This window comes from Sphaerodactylus townsendi, linkage group LG04 (genome assembly GCF_021028975.2).
Source record: "Sphaerodactylus townsendi isolate TG3544 linkage group LG04, MPM_Stown_v2.3, whole genome shotgun sequence".
Lineage (NCBI taxonomy): Eukaryota > Metazoa > Chordata > Lepidosauria > Squamata > Sphaerodactylidae > Sphaerodactylus > Sphaerodactylus townsendi.
This window is the reverse complement of record NC_059428.1, coordinates 39,622,186-39,640,991: the sequence shown is the minus strand read 5'-3', so window position 1 is coordinate 39,640,991 and position 18,806 is coordinate 39,622,186. Positions and strand designations below refer to the sequence as shown.

Below are 18,806 nucleotides of genomic sequence, written 5' to 3'. Positions count from 1 at the left end.
TTACAGTCTCAAATGGGTACACAAAAGGTAGTGGACAAAAAGGGAATGGGAACTCATAGTCTAAAATTCTTATAAACAGCAGCAATTATTAGTATACTCCATAAAAGCGGACCAGGGAGTGTGTGTGATTGGGAATATGCTTTCAGCTGAAGATGCCACACAGATAGGAAGGATTCTTAGAGGCAAAAACAGTCAGATTTTTTATCATCAGGCAAAGAGAATAATATCACTCTTATTGGCAACAAAGTAAACAAAGCATAGTTTAAAATACAATTGAAGCAATACAGGGACTGATAGCCTGAGCATGAACTTTTCTATATAGATGCCATGATTGCAGGGAAGAAGAAAAGCATGGAAGATGATTGCCCAAGTGCCCAGATTCTTCATGCATACATGTTATTGTCTAAATCCTTGAATGCAGCTTTGCCAAAACCAAGCCCTGCCATTAGAAAGGCTCCATTCATGGAGTGGAAGCTACAGCAACTGCTTTGGCCCATGAGCCCCAGTCACTGCCTTGAAATACAACCTGTCTGGGAGGCCTGGAGGACAGATGAATTTTCTCCTTCCCGAAGAACCCACAAAAATTAATTTAACAATTCCAAACTGATTAGCTGTGGGGAAAGTGGCTCTGCCCATTCATAGGCTTTTTACCCAGAGGCTCAGTGGTGGGATTCAGCAGGTTCGCATCACTTCGGCAGAACTGGTTGTTAAAATGGTTCTTGTAAACAACGAGTTGTTAAATTATTTGAATCCCACCACTGCAGAGGATCTTTACTCCATCTTCTCAATGGAAAGTATACAGTAGTAAATATTATGCCCACAACTGAATCTTCCTATAGCAGGTTCATCCAGCTGTTGAAAGATGACTCTTGTGATGGGTATTATAATATAACTTGGCAAGGATTTTTTTTTTCTGAAAAAGGGAATTTCATAGTTTTGCGATAGCGAACAAGAATACTTCCCCGTACTTCCTTGCTCTCCTGGGCTGATGAATGGGAGAGGAGGATTTTAAAAGCTCAGCTGCATATGTATTGCATGTATATAAAAAGAGCCTTTTTAGAGCACAGCAGCTTCAAGACTCTGCCCTGTACTAAACACAGAAGCATTTTGGCAGCACCAGAGAGCATTACTTTTACTGCAAAAATAAACATGTTTCATGTATGAGATCCTTGGCCGGGACATCTCACTGCTCAAAATCCTCCCCTAGTTACCACACTGGGAATTTCTTCCTAGCCAGATTGTGAACTCTGCTCTTGCTGGGCAGTTTTCACAGTGGAGAGCCTCCTTTTATCAAGCCTTGCCTCCAGATGTTCCCCACACATTATTGGCATACTACTCCTATAGCTCAGTCAGTCAACTGACTGCATCATGACATGATATAGCACTGAGTCTTACATCCATTTGTTTGAGTTCTGCAGCATGCAGCTGCTCTTTTTCCATCATTTTCATCTTGAGTTCTTCTAGATTTGCGTTTACAGAAAGTGTCTGCAGGGCTTCCAAGTCCACTATCCGGCCAAATTTCATCATCATCAGCTGATTGCAGTTCTCTTCCAGCCCTAACAAAATAAAGCTTTGCATTTAAAGAAACTGCATATTTTATTCTTTCTGGTGCAGATCAATAAAAGCAACAACACCCCCTTTGTATGTCCAACAGCCTGATCCTATTGGTGGCCCTGTACACTGCAACCCTCAGCTCTGAACACACTGTGCAAGCTGACCAGTGGGAATCAGTGTAGATTAGGCTGCTAGGAAGCAAAAAGGTGGATCTGGGCTACTTGGTTCCTTCTGCTACTGGCCAATCAGAAAATTCCCCCCACATGACCAGCTGACATGCGCCCGGGAACATGTGACCCCACATGTCCCCGTGAGCACTCCGCCTCTGCCTGGGTCCACCACCACAGAGAAAACCCTGTCTCCGGTAGCCACCCATTTTACTTTAAAAAATGGGTTCATCCAAGCCAGAACATCCTCTGAAAATTCTATCAGACAGGCCATTTTAATAGTCACTTTGAGTGGAACCCAAATTTAAACTGACAACCAGAGTACGTCTTCAGTGATGTGGTGAAAGGAAGATTCCTAGCACATTATGTAAAAAAAGAAGGTTGGAACGAGGTTGAACACTGAGCTGCAGTCAGCCATCATGGCTGGGCTGGAGATGGACTTTCCCTTCAGGGTAGTCTCCTTTGAAAACCTTCTGAGTTGCCGTCCCATGCCCTGGAGGTAGCAAGTTCCACAAAGCAATCACATGGTATGTGAGGAAGTAACTCACTCTCTATTCTGAGCATCATCTCCCTCCTGTCTCGAATGAGATGCTTATGCTGCTCCCGGGCCTGCTTATAGAGATCCCTCTGTTCAATCTTCTCCAGTTGCAGGGTTGTGATCCTCCGCTGCAAGTTTACTAAAGACTCATTGGTAAACACTAAAGCTTGGGAGAAGTCAGTAGGTATTTCTCCATTTACCATGTATTCCACCTGGCAGAAGTAACCACAGACATATAGGTCAGTCAATCAAATGTTAGTCAACCAAGCAGACTGTTTTGTATCGTATCAGAGAAATACCAGGTAATTGTCAGGTATGCCTCCAAGGGGCACCTGGCCCTGCATGAACTGCCTCAAAGCCTCCACAGTAAGCCTGGAGTAACAACCAATTCTGCCAGAAATATTTTTAGCCAGATCTTAATAAAGGGAATGGAATTAACATTAATCACCTTCCAGCCAATCTAGGTATCAACATTAAGAGAAAAGGAATCGAAGGTCAATTCCCCACTTCAAAAAAGAAAGGAGATACGCACCGGTTTGGTGTGCTGTGGGACCTTTTGAGCGCGGTTTCATGGTCCCCACCGCAGCTTCTGGCCCCTTGGTTCAATAAACCAGCAGCCGTGCAGCAGCTGCGCAGGTGTAACGAACTTGCCCCACCCTGAAGGGCTGGTGTACAGCAGGCCAAAGGGAGAAGGCCTTAGCAACAGCCAGAAAAAGAAAAAAAGGCTCCACAAGGAGAGAACCGACCTGATTGGCTGAAAAAGGTCCAGTAACGTTTGGCAAGAGCTAGGGGGAGCCAGTGGGCTTACAGCACTGGGAGGAGAGTGGAGTGCTGATAGGAGTCGGTCAGAGAGAGAGAGAGAGAGAGAGCAGAGTCTGGCAGAGAGGAGTCTGTCAGCTCTGGAAGAAGAGGATTCTGTCTCAGCAGAGTTGGCTGACAGAAGTCCAGTCCCTGTCTAAGCGGTGTATGCTTGACAGAGAGAGGAGGCCCTGACTGGGTGCAGATTGAAGTGCCCTTCAGGAGCTTGGCGGTTTTAAAACTGTCCAGACCTATCTAGTCTGCCTTGCCCCTGGGTGTATCACCAGAATCACCAGTCTGGGAGAAGCCAGTCCAGAGGCAGTGAAGCCATATTAGGACTAGTGGGAGAGAGGGAGGCCAAGTGTGCCAGAATCTCCTGGGCTTGGACTGTGTGCTTGGGTGTGATCAGTGGGTATTGGAGCAGTGAGGAATAGTGTCTGTGTGCGTAAGAGAATTTATTAGTTCAAAGCTAAATCTTCCCTTAAGAGACACCTGCGTGTGTCGGTGTGCATATGAATCTGAAGTAACATCTTAAGACAAACTGATTCTGAAACCAACAAGCGTAAAACCTCTCCAGTTTACCTGAGAAGCCTTTGTGAAAGCCAGCAAATAAACGTTTCAGTTTTGTTCATTATAAAAACCTCTCCAGTCTTTTATTTGTCTGTGTGTCTGTGTTCCCCAGTCAGGGTGGTGACCTTGTGGAAAATCAGTATTGAGTGGGCTATATAGAGGAAAATATATTATTGGTGGCAGCGCAGAAAGCAGAACTTATATATAAGTGGCTTTCGTTACAGCAGGACTCCCCACAAACATGCAATCTGCTCAGGGGCTGCCCTGATTGGCTGCTGCGTTGTGCTGGGGCGGGAATTTTTTTATTTAAAAAAAAATGAGTCAACGTCTCCACGTCTTTTTTGCAAGCGCCTAACTAAGGCCAGCAAGCCAAATGCGCCCACCCTGCCCAGTGGGCACACTTTGCACGAAGCAAACATGGAGGCACCACCACAATGTAAAAAAAATAGGCTGCGTGCGCATCATGCACACCCCGCCGTAGCCTGATTGGACAAGAGAATCATGTCACTCAGCGGCGGGAAATCCAAACCCAGAGTCACCCCCCCGGACTTCCCCACTACTCCGCGCTAGGTGTGGGGTTTCCGAAAAGGTGCTCTTCCGACCAGGATTCTAAATGACACGCGCTGAGGGGGTGGGAGAGCGGCAGAATCAGCATGGCTGCGTTGTCGCCGCTGGGGTAGTGGGGAGTGCTGCGGGACCCCGGGTTACTTGCCGCGAGTAGCCCACATCAACTGGTGAGTGGGGAATCGACCCGTCAGGATATTGCCCTGATAGGAAAAAATAAACCCTATTTCATTGTTTGGAATTCTTTGGAACCCCAAGGGTTCCCAATTCACACAGTTACCGTGCTTGACTCATCGTCACCTGATGCAGCTTCAAAGGCACCACAACATGCAATTCGTTAAGTCTCTGCTGTTTCTCCCGCTGATATGCCTCCAGTTCTCCCTCCGCTGCATCCAGCTGGGCTGCTACTACTTTCACCTGTTTCATTACAAACAGAAACAGACATTACAAATTAGGACAAAATCAGAGAAGGACAAGTTAGGAGGTCCAATCTGTCCATTACAAGGCATGCTTGATTACACATTCAGCCTGCACAAATCTACTATAAATAACCTCAGATTACTTTCCATGAAGCCTAATTTATAAGGTCCTCCACAATGATCCTCTGCCCACACTAGGCATGTGCAATGAGCAGCCGTTGTGGGTGGAGAGGCTCGTGCTCAAAGTTTTATAGCTTTTATGGGTTCTGAGACTGGGCTCAGACATGCTTGAGATTCCATATGTGTGATCCACAAGACCATGTGTAAGGAATTCCATAGAAGCAGAAATAAAAGGCTTTTTGGTGTAAAAGACCGTTTATTCAGACATCCTAGAAAGCTCACGTACACGACGTGGCAGGAATAAAGTCTCCCGCCAGAAGCACAGGTTATAACTCTGTCCATCCCATCCCCCCTCCCGGATTCCCATGGGAACGGAGTTCTCATCTCTCTCGCAGAGATAAGGTCTCCGCCAGAGTCTCCGCCGCAGATTCTGGCCCATCGCCCGGGTTATGGAATTCAGTCAAGGCCAGGCGGCTGCCCTGAACATCAACACCATTGAATCCTTTACACCATGAAGAAGAACAAGCCGCTTTCACACTGGGGGGGTCTCAGCCATAGAAAACAGCAGCAATCAGGGTGGAGGTATGACGGGATGGGGTCTGCACATCCTTTCTCTGAACCCCCCACTACGTTCCCTGCCCCTCCCTTTGTGGTCCACTGTGTCAGGACATTCGCATGGACAAGAGTCCACACATACACACTGGGCAACCCATGCTTTCCTTCTTCACCATCAAATCATGACGCAAATCTGCACTATGGTACAGTTGAGAAGAAGAAAAGTTCACTAAAGGGTTTGCGGGAGACAGATCCTAGCTCCACCATTCTGAAGGCAGAGTGTAGCTCCACCCCCTTCCCAGGCTGGGTGTCACCCTGCAGCTTCCCCTTTGAGCCAGAGCAAAAGGAGTGTTTTTGTTGCTCTGGTTCAAAGGAGAAAGGCCCAAGAGCTCCACAGGTGATGTTCAGAATAAGCATGTTGTCATATGGAAGCTCTCTAGACTGAATCTACTTGTGTTGCAGTTCAGCCCTGGATATCTGGGATGAATCAATCAAGTTACCTTCTCAGCTACAGCACATGGTGCCTTTAGTACCCTTCCGCAATTTTTTTTTAATCATGGCATATCAAGTATGGGATGAGTGTGGTAAGGTCAAGGAGAAGAACCAGTTGCGTGCTGACTTCACAGAAGGTTGAACTGTACCGCAGACCAATGAACACCTCCTTGCACTGAAAGAAGGCTGTACTTTTACTGGAACAAAAATCTTTGGCTCAAACCCTCTCCCTTTTATTATTTTTCAGACAAGTGTTTGCACAGCACAGACAAGGCTATGTGCTCTCTCCTCAGATGGGCTTCCCTATCTCGTACCAGACTGCAGCAGAAACACTCTAGAATGAGCTTCTTTGGAGCCTCAGTCGGCTGCTACTTTAGAGCAAAATTTTTGATTTCCAGTCTTGATTTGCCTAAGAACAGCCATCATACGCAGAGACAATCAGAGCTGGCTGTGTGATGATATCACTCTTCCTAGGCTGAACAAAAAATTCAGGAGTCCCCTCAAGTCCCTTCTTCACTCATGAATGTTCAGCACAATTCCATGAGCAGAATATGCACCCACTTTGTACTAATGGTACATCACTGAACATCAACTCCACAGTGAAACCAGATACTGCGATCAGAATGTGATGCCACTTAAGATAAAATTATTGCCATGTGTGCACGTATAAATACACCAGACAGACACACCTGGTGCACATTCATACATTCAGACAACCCAACACATGAAATTATTAGAACTAGTTCCATCTTAGCTGTATTCCAAGCTCCATGGATTGTTGGTTCAGATTATTTTTATCAAGGGGTACTGAATAAAAGGACTAGAGCGCAATTCAAAACTGAGTTACACTTCTAAATCCTCTGAAGTCAGTGAAAGGGAAAGGAAGCAACTCTGTTTAGGATTGCACTGTTAAACATGATGTAAAATGAAAATGGAATTTGGGATTACCACAGTTCTGTAGTGCCTTTGTGAATGAACAGAGCAGTTCAAACACACACTCCAGTACACCAGCACTTCCAAGGCAATCAGAAACATGCTGCCACTGCTAGGAATGGGAGAAGCCACAGAATCCTACCCTTATCCCACCACTCCACTGGGCAAAGTTTTTAACTTTAATTTCTCAATTCAAATATTTATACCCCACCTTTCCTTTTGGCTCAGGTTTGAAACCTTCCAATCTAAGTGGCTCCATTGAAAGAAGAGCCACAAGTTGGAGGAAAGCTACCTGGAAGATAGTTGGATCCAGCACAATACCTTCTTGGCCAGTGCTTCGTAATCTTTCTTGACATTCTCAATAACTTTCTTCTCTTCAACTAAGGCCTCTTCTAAGTCCAGCCGTTTCTCTCGGAGCTGCAGTGTGTTTTCAAAAAGTGCTTCGTCGCAATCTGCAAAGGAAAGGTTCACAGAATCATAGAAACAGAGTTGGAAGGGATTTCCAGAGTCATCTTGGTCCAATGCCCTGCGCAATGCAGGAAATTCTCAACTACCTCCCCCCCCCACACACACATCCCAGTGACCCTGGCTCAATGCCCAGGTGATGACAAAAAAAACACCAGGACCAATCTGGCCTGGAGGAAAACTGCTTCCTCACCTCAAAGTGGCCACGAAACGAATCCAGTAGACCAAGAAAAAAAAATTTCCTCAGATATTTTACCTCAGTGAGGGGAGAAAAAACGCAAAGCTCACAAAACTCATTCTCTTCATGCAGTGGCAGACAGAGAACTGATGAACTGAGTGTGCCTTCCCCTCAATCATGGGACCTTCGAGCAGGAAAATCGCTCATGCTCAGTTCCTGAGGGAGGGGGAGCACTCCTAGCCAGATTCTTTTAAACTTGCAAGATAATGTTCTGCATCTGGCCTGCACCTTGGCAGTCGCAAAAGTGGGGCTGCACAGAGACCACACAGATGAACTGCATGCTCCTGACCTTAACCCCATGTGACAAGACAGCCAAAGACACCCACCTGCCAAGGGAAGATTCCTTATAGAGAAGGAGGAGAGTAAGCTGTACTAATGAATCATTTGGTGTGGTGATCTTAGATAAAATCTCCCTGATTGCATGAATTCCTTCGCTAATATCACAATAGTTAAATAAAATTTTATGTGAATGGGCTCATTCTCAGCTCTAATGCATGCAGCATTCTCATGTGAATGAGGTCATAACAGGGGACTTCCTAGTGATCCAGCTTTTCTTTTGTGGTTCACTGAATCATCTTAATCATGAACGACGACAAAAAATTCCTTGTCCTGTACATGCAAATGAGTAGATATCAACAAGAATATCCTGAGTAATCAAAGTAAAAATCTAGTAACAAGAAATTATTGCCTGAAGTCACTAGATGGCAGCAAAGGGCTAAGTCAAAATTTGACAGTCCAAAGATTTCTCAGAAATATTTGTTTTATGTAACACTCTCCAAAATGACGGTGTTGCAGGAAAGGGAAATTCTTCCCGGGGACTTTTATTTGGGGGGGGGGGGGGACACCAAAGCTTTGTGTCACACATAGCTTTGTTCTAGTGCACCATTAACTCACAACTTTAGTGACTCTATTACATTAGGTTAATAAAGAAAACAGGATTCTGGAAAATTGCCTGTTCTTTCTGTGAAACACTCAGTGTCAGTTCCACTGGTAACACTCAGCGCCAGTTCCAGTTGACACTAATGTGCCAGTTCCTTCTATTTGCTAACACACTTAGGAAGGAATGGCACGTTAGATGCATATTGCCAATTCTCTTATCTAACAGTGATATGTACCTCAACCTGCAGACTCCTAAATCTGAAAATTGGGGTCATTTACCTAAACATAAGCTTTTTCAACAAACTTGGAAGATCCCCCAGGCTTGCAGAAAAATCTGAAACCTTTTGAAAAATGGATGGGGGAGTTTAATTCCCCCTAAACGGAGGAGCATCACCTGCACTTGTGCACACAATGTGCCTCTGCTGGCTGGGCACCCTCGGCACTGTGTGCAGCAGATGTGGCAGGAGGGACAGCCACAGCTGCTTGAGTCACACAGCTGCAAGCAAGCAGGGTAAGGCAGAAGCAAGGCAGGCCAGAGAGACTCTAGAACTTTGCTCAGGATTTGGAAGAGGCAGAAAAGGGCAATTTCAGCACTGGAAACAGTGAACATTCTTTCCCCACTCCTTTTTCCAGATTTGCTTGCCTTTCTGCCCATCTCCCTCCTTGTCACATGGTGGGGGGAAGTAACTTCTCCCCAACCAGGAACACAGGACTTACTGCTATCATAACACACATTCCTCCATCTTGAAGATGTAGGTAGTAAGAGAAAAAGAGTTTCAGCTTGCCGCTACAGCAAAAGGAGAGGGAAGAAGGAGGTGGAATTGTGCTTCATCTCCACCACTAGAGAATGGCCACGTAGAAAGCCCTTGCTGCTGGGACAGATAACCCCTACTGCAAAGCTGTGGCAGACAGGAAAGTGGGGGTGGGAGCAGGAACCAATGTGGCAGAACACTTGTTGAAAGACCAGGAGCTGCTGCTACCATAAAATCACTGATAAGTAGGGGAGGCGATATGAAGAATGGACTGGGGCCAGGGGGAGGAATGGGAGCCAATGCCACTGCCCCCCTCAAACCACCAAATAAGCTGTGGTGGCAATGTAGCCGGGAGGCAGGAACTGCTAGTGCCCTGTCCCTGAGAGTTGGCAAGTGGGTGAGCCAAGTGGTTTGGCAGATGGGCATGGGAGAAGGAAACACCAGTGACAGCATTGCCAGGTACAGGTTGCTTGTTCAGCACGCAAGCAGGCCCACACAAGTCTTGCAACTTATGACATTTCTAATTTCCAGTTACCAGACATAGCTGGCCTCTGCAATTCAAAACTAGAGGTCATCAGGACTTACTTTTGGGACACACGGTGTCGTCAAAGACTTCATCCTCAGAGCCTGACTCCTCTTCATCACTCTCAAAAGAGGATTCCTCATCACTCTCTTCTTCACTTTCTTCTTCTTCATCTAGGATGACAAAGCACCATTACCAAGTACTCAGAATGGATGGCATCCACATAACACAGGCAATAGAGTGAATGCCATCCATAGTGAGCATCAGTACAAGAGCAATATTCAAAATGCAATGAAGCTATTTATAAAGAATTGTCAGTTAGAACAGCAGTTTTATAGACAAGAAGGAGCCAATACCTGAGCCTGATGCAAGCTCCACACGGCGTCCTACTGAGCCTCACTGAAAGTCATGGGACACCAGTCCAGTTGGACACCAGATTAGAGGTTAAGGTTAAGACTTTCTCCACTGAGTAAAGACTCAGAAAAATAATCTTCTGTGAAATGTGGCAATCTAGTGGGGTTTCAGGTTTTTTTTTAATGAATTTCCTGTAATTGTGGCTACAGAGTAAGTCTGAGAACAAGTTGGTGTGTCAGAAAGCTAACATGCATTTCATTCCAAACAGGCCACTTGTCTTCCAGTGACTATCATTTAAACCACATAAGCGAGTTCCCTCAGAAAGTCTGTCCTGACCTCCAGCTCCTGACCTTTCAGCAGAAGACAAGGGGCACTCCACTGAGTTGATAAGAACAAACACTTCACAGGGGCAGCTGTAACTTGTTTTAAACTGAGTCTAACTTCTGCAAGGAGCACATCTGTATGGATGTAATAGTGGTATGAGAAGAAAGCTGAGATTTCACAATAAGTGCCTCCATTGGGGATAGGAAGACCAGACACTAGGGGAGTTGTGTATTACAGCTTATCTCCAGGTTACAGAGATCAGCTCCCCTGAATAAAATGAATAATGTAGTAGTAGTAGTAGTAGAAGAAGAAGAAGAAGAAAAAGAAGAAAAAGAAGAAGAAGAAGAAGAAGAAAAAGAAGAAGAAGAAGAAGAAGAAGAGTTGGATTTATATCCCCCCTTTCTCTCCTATAGGAGACTCAAAAGGACTTACAAACTCCTTTCCCTTTCCCCCTCACAACAAACACCCTGTGAGGTAGGTGGGGCTGACAGAGCACAGAGGAACTGTGACTAGCCCAAGGTCACCCAGCTGGTGTGTGTTGGAGTGTACAGGCTAATCTGAATTCCCCAGATAAGCCTCCACAGCTCAGGTGGCAGAGCGGGGAATCAAACCCTGGTTCCTCCAGATTACAGTATACCTGCTATTAACCACTACACCACTGCTGCTTTTATAGGGTGGGTTCTATGACATGGTATCCACTGAGGTCCCTGTCCTCCCCAGGCCCCATTCCCTCAACCTCTAGGAGTTCCCCCCGCCCTCCAGATCTGGCACTCCTACTCCCCACTGGTGGACAAAAGGACCTGGCAACCCTAACTGGTGAAGGTAATTTAGCTAATTGGTCCTCTAATTAATAGCAACGCTTTTCTGTTGCTGACTTTAACTGCTTTACAAACCACTATCCAAAAAAAAATGCTACTGATGTTCTTTCTCCCTTGTAACATTTTGATACTTCTAACTGAGGTGGCTACTTGGAATGTACACTGTTAATTCCCCACCAACATAACAACAAGCAACTGGTTGCCAACTTCCAGGTGAGGCAAGGGAACCTCCCAGAATGACACCTGTTCTCCAGACACCAGAGCTCCTGGAGGAAATGGCAGTTCTGGAGGGTGGATTCCGTGTCATTATACTCTAATGAGGTCCCTCCCCTGCCCACACCTTGCCTTCCCCCAATGAGCAAGATTTTCCCACCCTGATGCTGGAAACAGTAGTAACTAATATGTATAACAAAATACTTCAAACCTTCGTCCCCTTCCCTTTCTTTCTTCTTAACACGCTTAATTTTCTTTTTGAGGACCTTCATGAGGAACCCAGCAAATTTGTTGTTTTCTCCCAAGGATGCTTGGAAAGTGGCATAGAGGGCCTTCTCTCGCTCCTGGAGCTTTGCAATCTCCAATTTCTTATCCTCTATTTGTTCAAAGTAGCTATTCAATTTGAGCTGGGAGAAAAAATAAAGGGTTGTTAGAATATTTGAGTGAGATCCTCCTCACTCCACTGTTGGTGCAGGGGGGTGGGGGAAGAAGCATCTTGGGCCCAAACTGCCCTCCTCACTGCAACCGACATCCCACAGAGCTTTTGGGCCACAACCCCAGCATAACCTTTAGAGTTAGTCAAAAAAGAAAGGGGAGGGGGGCATTCTCCCTGCATCAGCAGAAAACCTGGTAAGATTCAGTTCGTTTTCTTCTACAGAATTACCACCAGCAGCTCTTAAGGAAGCTCTATTGTCACAAGAAGTTTAACCCTATCTTGCACTATTCATATGGCAGTGATTCCAGAGAGGTAGCCATATTACTTTGGTACCAAAAAATAGTCTAAGATAAATCCAGCAGCACCTTAAAAACTAGATTAATCAAGTTGGTTAGTCTTTAACAGTCCTGTGCAATTATTCAATCTAAGTCAATGATTTCTGTGGTTTGTTCTTTCTTTTGCTGATTTAAGATGATCCTGTAGGGCTTTCAAGGCAAGAGACTTGAGAGGTGGTCTGCCATTGTCTGTCTCTGAGTCACCCTGGTATTCCTTGGAGGTCTCCCATCCAAATACTAGTCAATTTCAGGGTTGAGAGTGTGTGACTCGCCCGAAGTCATCTAGCAAGGTTCCATCACATGAGTAGGGGATTAAAACCTGGTTTTTCCAGGTTTAGTCTGACACCTTAAACCAGGGGTCTTCAAACTATGGCCCTCCAGATGTCCATGGACTACAATTCCCATCAGCCCCTGCCAGCATGGCCAAGTGGCAGCGCTGATGGGAATTGTAGTTCATGAACATCTGGGGGGCCATAGTTTGAAGACCCCTGCCTTAAACACTACACCATGCTGGTCCTAGACTGGACAAACTCTGCATAGGTTTACACTGCAATGTGCTTCTAGACTTGTGTTCCATTTAATGTGCTTGTGTTCCATTTTACATGCATGAATTAATGTTGTTAAAGTGCAACTGAAAGCAGAAGAGAGCCATTTTTAAACTAAGAGTACCTGCTAGGCCAGGGGTCTGCAACCTGCAGCACTCCAGATGTTCATGAACTACAATTCCCATCATCCCCTGCCAGCATGGCCAATTGGCCATGCAAATGCAAAATTCCAGTATCAATGGTCAGTAATGCTAACCATGTTCATAGCACAGTAATTCAATTGGGAATCTACCATGCATGTTACTATGAAATTGCTTCAGTTGCTATCTGTAAAGGAAAGTTAAGGTTATTGAACCAGCCATATAGAATTGTGTGCATCCAAAGGCAATAACTTCCAGCGTGAAAAAGTGACCTCACCAATCCTAAATGGATTGCAATGAGGAGATGGCACATGCCACCTCCACAGCATCAGAGGTACGTTTGTTTATAGTATTCTTTAAGGAAAGTGGGAAACTTTCTCAGATGACATGAGATAGGAAACATGGGTCCCAGGGCACAACACTAGGTTCCATTCATCCATCTATCCATCCAACTAGGTCCTAACCAAAGAGAGGAAGAAACAACAGCATAACCTTACCACACTTAATGTGAAAACAGGAAACACAGGATTAAAAGTGTCCAGTTAAGGGGGAAAAACATAAGAGCCCAACCAACCCATGTAGTCCAGCAATCTGGAGCTGACAGCCTCCCCGTGCTCAGTCTGAGCCTGGCCTCAGCCAGTAATTCTTGGTTTTCACCATTCTAAATTATTTTGTGTCTTCTGCAAATTTGACCCCTATATGGCTCACTCCAGTTTCAGATCATTTTTGAACAAATTAAACAGTACCAACCTCTGATACTGATCCTTGTTGGACCCCACTGCTTACTTCCCTTTATCGTGAGAACTGTCCATTTATTCCTATTTGATTTCTATTAAATAACCAATTTTCAACATATAAAAGAACCTGTCCTCTTATCCCATGATTTCTAGGTTTACTCACAAAGACTTACTCATGTCTTTGGTGAGGTAGCATGTCAAAAGACTTTAGAAAGGCCGAATACACAATGTGTATTTGTGAAAGTCCAAGTACACCATTGCAGACATGCTTGGGTTTTTTTCTCAAAATACTCCAAAGGGTTAGTGAGGCAACACTTCCCTTTGCAGAAGCCACACCAATTTCTCCTCAGCCGGTTTCATTCTTCTATGTGCATCTTCAAGGTGTGGGTGTTGACCTTCAAGGCCTTACACGGCCTGGGACCTTCGTACCCTCGGGACCGCATTACCCCATATGTTCCTACTCGGCCTCTGCATTCAGCAGAGGCCAATCTACTGGAAGTCCCTGGCCCCTCGATGGTGCGACTGGCCTCCACTCGGGTCAGGGCCTTTATGGCACTGGCCCCGGCCTGATGGAACACTCTCCCTCCAGCTGTCCGGGCCCTGCGGGATCGCGGCGATTTCCGCAGGGCCTGTGTTCTACCAGGCCTTTGGAGAGACCAGTCGCTGAATTGTGCCCCCCCCCTGTTCTCCTGTGAGGGTCCCTTCACATCTTTGGGACCCACCGTGCCCCCCTCTTCCCTTGTTAGGAGGATTAGGAGGATTTTAAAGTAAGGGTTTGCAGGACGCCAATTTTATGTAGCAATCGCTGTTTTAAATTAAATTAATAATTTTAGAGTTTATGGGGCTGCGTTCTTAATGTTAGGTATTATTTATTAGTTGCTATTTACTCGCCCTCTTGTTATTGTATTTTATGTTGATGTTGTATACCGCCCAGAGCCCTTCGAGGATGGGGCGGTATACCAAATTGAATTAATAACAATAACAACAACAACAACAACAACAATAATAATAATAATTTTGTCTTTAATTAAATTTTCAACTAATTTGACTGTGACAGACCCTAGGTTAATTGGCCTGTAATTTTTGGTTCCCCTCTGAATCCCTTGTTAAAAATTGGTGTAAAATCTGCTACTCTTCAATCTTCTGCATCAGTGGCTCAATGTAGTGACAGGTTACACATATAGCTTAATAGACAGACAATATATCTGCTCTGGACTACAGCTGTGTGTGTTCTTGATAACTCCAACCCTTAGGTGGCTTTTGGAGCCCAGGTGGTAAGCAGAATCAAGAAACTACACAGGTAGCCAATGTTTCTTTATTCAAGTCTACCCTGTTGAGGAACAGAAGGGTCTAATTTTTACAACAAAATATGCACTTGAATGAGGTCAAGGTGATCTTTCCCTACTATACCTCCGTTGTCTGAAACCCCTTCTGCCCCATCATGGCTCACTTCCAGTATAGAAGACAATCTGGAAGTAAAGTGTCTGCAGCAACAGCTAATGAGGAAGTTTGTGAGGGAAGCAGGGGAAAGGGCTCATTTTCTCTTATCCATTCACTTTGTTGAAAAAACCAGGCACGTGCACTCAGATCTTAGTTCCTTGACCACCTATGATTGACTAACAAATGCAAAGAACAAAGACGGCTGTCTCTGTACCAACTAGTCTACCTGTTATAAACTGGAAAATGACAACTTCAATAGAAATTTTTAAAAAAACATTACACACAGTCCTATGTACTTCCTACTTACTTGCATTTCCTCCTCCTCGCTGATGAGGCTGTCGACACGCTCCTGGAGAGTGTCTTCGTGTTTTTCAAAGTTCTTGAGAAGAAGCAGCTCTTCAAACCAAGTAATTTGACGCAGGTCAGCTGTTTTCATCTGTATGTCCAGCTTCAGTTTCTGGTGACGTAGGAGCCGAAGTTCGGCATCAAAGGTAATCATGAGTTCATTAATCTGGAGAGCAAGTCAGCCAGTAGGATAGTAGGAAAAAGAAATAATGAATAATTTTCCACAATATTATTTCCAAATTCCATTAGATTACCCATTTCAAACAGCACTGCTGCGTTTCTGAGTCTCAAAGTAAAGCTACTTCATTTGTCTGGCTTTTGCCAGAGATGTATCTAAAAAGCAAAGAAGTTCACTTGATGTCTAAAATGCTCATCCAGATTAGTCGCTAGTAGCTGAAAACTAGTTCTAACTATGTACATAGTACACAATTTATTAAAAGTAAATTATAAATTCACTCTAATGCCCATTATGCATGGAATGCTTACCACAGAGCTCTTTGCTGCACAGTGGGGTTGTGGGGGGATCTCCTTGCATTTCTGTTTACATGTGAGGAGACACTACACTGCTACTGAGCAGCTTGCTTGTTAAAGTCTCCTGGACCTCTGCAGTTTTTCCTGATTCTCTTAACTCTACTCATCAACTCATTCTTGAAGGCACGCAGCTGCAAGATTGCGGCCTTTGTTATAGTCCTTTAAATTGCTGCTATTGTAACTATATCAATATTGTAGCCCCTTTCCAAAAATAATTCCTCCCAAATGAAAAAGGTATAGCAGTTCCCTGGACCACACTCTGCTAAAAAGAGAGATCATGTCCTAGAACTGATATTTTCTCTCCCTCCCTCCCTCCCTCCCTCCCACCCACACTCTTCCTGCTCCTGCTGCTGCCATGGGAGCAGAGAGGCTGGTTATTTCGATATTCCTTGTTATTTTGATATTCCCGCATTAGATCTACCCTCACATCCACTCCCTGCCACCCCTATAGTGTGTGTGGGGATTCAAACCATCCCTGGAAAATGGAGCTGTGATTAGGAACATTGGGTGCATGGCAGGACAAAACACTATTATTATTATATTGAGATATCAATATGAGAATTCAGAATTGTGTTTTGGCTAAGCCCATGTAAATGTGCTTATTTTCTTTGACTTCCCAAAGATACTGGCAGGATGAATAGGAAGCAGGAAGTAGCTGGCAACATGGAAGGGGGAGTGAGGGGGAAGGCATGGATGGCAGTGCAAGCGATTGGGAAGGATGAAGCTAGGTAGGCTAGCCCTGGATGGAGGGAAGATGTCTGGGGCAAAACTGTCCTCACTAGCAAATCTGCTCATTCTGGGGGTGAAGCAAATGAAAGTCACATTAGAAGTGGTATCACTTGCAGCCGAGAGAATGAAAAGATCAAGTGGGGCTCAAGGAAGTACATCCATACAAGAAATCTTGCCACAATAGACATTCAGCCCTGCAGTGTGACAGACACCTGATGCATAATCAGCCTAAGTATCATCCTGAATTTCACAAATAATGAAGAGAAAAATAAGGGAGAAAACAAAAATTTGAAAATGTAACTAAATGCTGACGTAATTCACTTAAAAACCTGTAACGAAAACAGAATAAGGATGGGGCAATCCTAAACAGTATTATATTTTTCTAAGACCACTGACTTCAGCAGCAGTGGCGTACTGATTAAGAGCAGGTGTACTGTAATCTGGAGGAACCAGGTGATTCCCCAATCCGCCACCTGAGCTGTGGAAGTTTATCTGGGGAATTCAGATTAGCCCGTGCACTCCCACACACGCCAGCTGGGTGACTTTGAGCTAATCACAGTTCTTCTGAGCTCTCTCAGCCCCACCCACCTCACAGGGTGTTTGTTGTGAAAGGGGAAGGGAAAGGAGTTTGTAAGCCCATTTGAATCTCCCATTGGAGAGAAAGGGGGGATATAAATCCAACTCTCCTTCTTCTTCAATGGATTTAGGAAAAGCTTTTAGTTTTAATTCTTGAGTTTCTCATTTACAGAAGTGAATGAAGCTTTTGAAATACTGAAGTGTATGAGAAGGTGGAAATTTTTTTTCATATGGTAGCAAACAATGCAAAGTCTGCTATGAGACAATTCCTTTTACTCTCTTACCCTCTTGATTAACCTCTCCTGAAGATAAACATTTTGAATCTCCTCTCTCTTTGCAATCTCTAGTTCCATCTCTGTTGGTTCTGCCCGTTCAACCTCAACAGGTTTGGAAATTGCTGCAACTGCTGCGATAGTAGCCTTTATTGCTTTCACACTTACACACCGTGATATCACGTCTGCCTCCTTCACTGATGGTGAGTGAAGAAACCCACCTCCAAATCCTCCTCCACTCACACTACCCTCTGATAAAGCCACAGATTTTCTGCGCTTAGCCTTGACTTCTTGTTCCTGTTTGAACTTCAAAAGGGTTTCACGATCATACTGGAATCTTTTTTCTGGAGTCTCATCACGATGTAGTTGAGGAACAGGAGGAATAGGGAGATGTTTGGAGGGGTTCAATGATGACTGTATAGTTTTCAGTTCTTGAACCAGGCACTGGATCTCTTCAATAATAGCCACCTTGAGGTCTCGGAGGGAGATTATCCATTTATTCATGAACAATTTCCTATCATGGATCTGAAAAAAGAACAACAGGCAACTTCAGTTGGGCCCTAAGATTTAGTATTACTTAGAGAGCAGTCCTAAGAAGGTTGACTCAGAATCTTACTCAGGTCTACTCAGTGGAGCAAAGTGAGTAGTTAAACTGCACAAATAAAGAATTATTTTTGCCTTTTACAAATTCTGTTCTATTAATGTCTATCATGCCAAGATTTAGAGTGCCATCCTAAGCAGAATTACACCTTTCCAAACCCATTGAGTTCAACAGACGTAGGGTGCAATTTTGTTTAGGATGGCAATGTTAGTTTAATAGAGAGAGAGACTACACTTGGATATCTGCTAAATTGATTTCCTTAATAAACCTGAAAAATGTCCCAGGTCTGCAGAAAAATCTAAAATCTATAATAAAATACATCAGGGATTAAAACCCCACAAAATAATATAAGCATCCCCTACAGCTTTAAGAATGAATGCCCTCAACAGCCATTGCTAGGCAGCTGCACATGACCAGGCCTTCCAACCTTGGTTTCTGCCAGTGAAAGGCAGGGAGAGGAGGTAGGGGCCTTTCCAGGGCAACTCTGACTTTTTAAGGAGGACTCAACAAGGCCAGCAGCAAATACCAGAAAACTTGATACCATGCAAATTCCATGATTCCTCTGGGCCTAGATGCTCACCACTATTCAACAGAGTCACCACAAAAAAGCAATGTAATATAATAGTTAGAACATCAAACTAGGATCTGGGAGTCCCAAGTTCAAAACCCCTCTGCCACGGTACTCATAGGTCAATTCCCCACTTTCAATTAGTTCCAGAATAGTGACTGGAAATGTCGCGGTTTCCCTGCGTTTTCCCCACTGCCGAACCGTGGGCCACAGATCAGTTCCGGTTCTGTTCCTCCCCCCACCCCTTACCCCGCATTCCTCCCATACCTGGTTGC

General features: G+C 44.7%; 1 protein-coding gene across 1 annotated transcript in view; it reads right to left on the bottom strand.

The window, feature by feature from the left end:
- Nucleotides 1-18,806, bottom strand: part of CFAP44 (cilia and flagella associated protein 44) — a 62,371-nt gene that overhangs the window by 2,261 nt on the left and 41,304 nt on the right. Inside the window, exons 26-33 of the mRNA XM_048492416.1 lie at nucleotides 17,375-17,887; nucleotides 15,217-15,420; nucleotides 11,488-11,683; nucleotides 9,630-9,740; nucleotides 7,032-7,162; nucleotides 4,492-4,608; nucleotides 2,270-2,471; nucleotides 1,396-1,556 (exon numbers count right to left, since the gene is read on the bottom strand). Of these exons, the coding sequence (XP_048348373.1) occupies nucleotides 1,396-1,556; nucleotides 2,270-2,471; nucleotides 4,492-4,608; nucleotides 7,032-7,162; nucleotides 9,630-9,740; nucleotides 11,488-11,683; nucleotides 15,217-15,420; nucleotides 17,375-17,887 (1,635 nt within the window). The remainder of the gene's footprint in view (nucleotides 1-1,395; nucleotides 1,557-2,269; nucleotides 2,472-4,491; nucleotides 4,609-7,031; nucleotides 7,163-9,629; nucleotides 9,741-11,487; nucleotides 11,684-15,216; nucleotides 15,421-17,374; nucleotides 17,888-18,806) is intronic.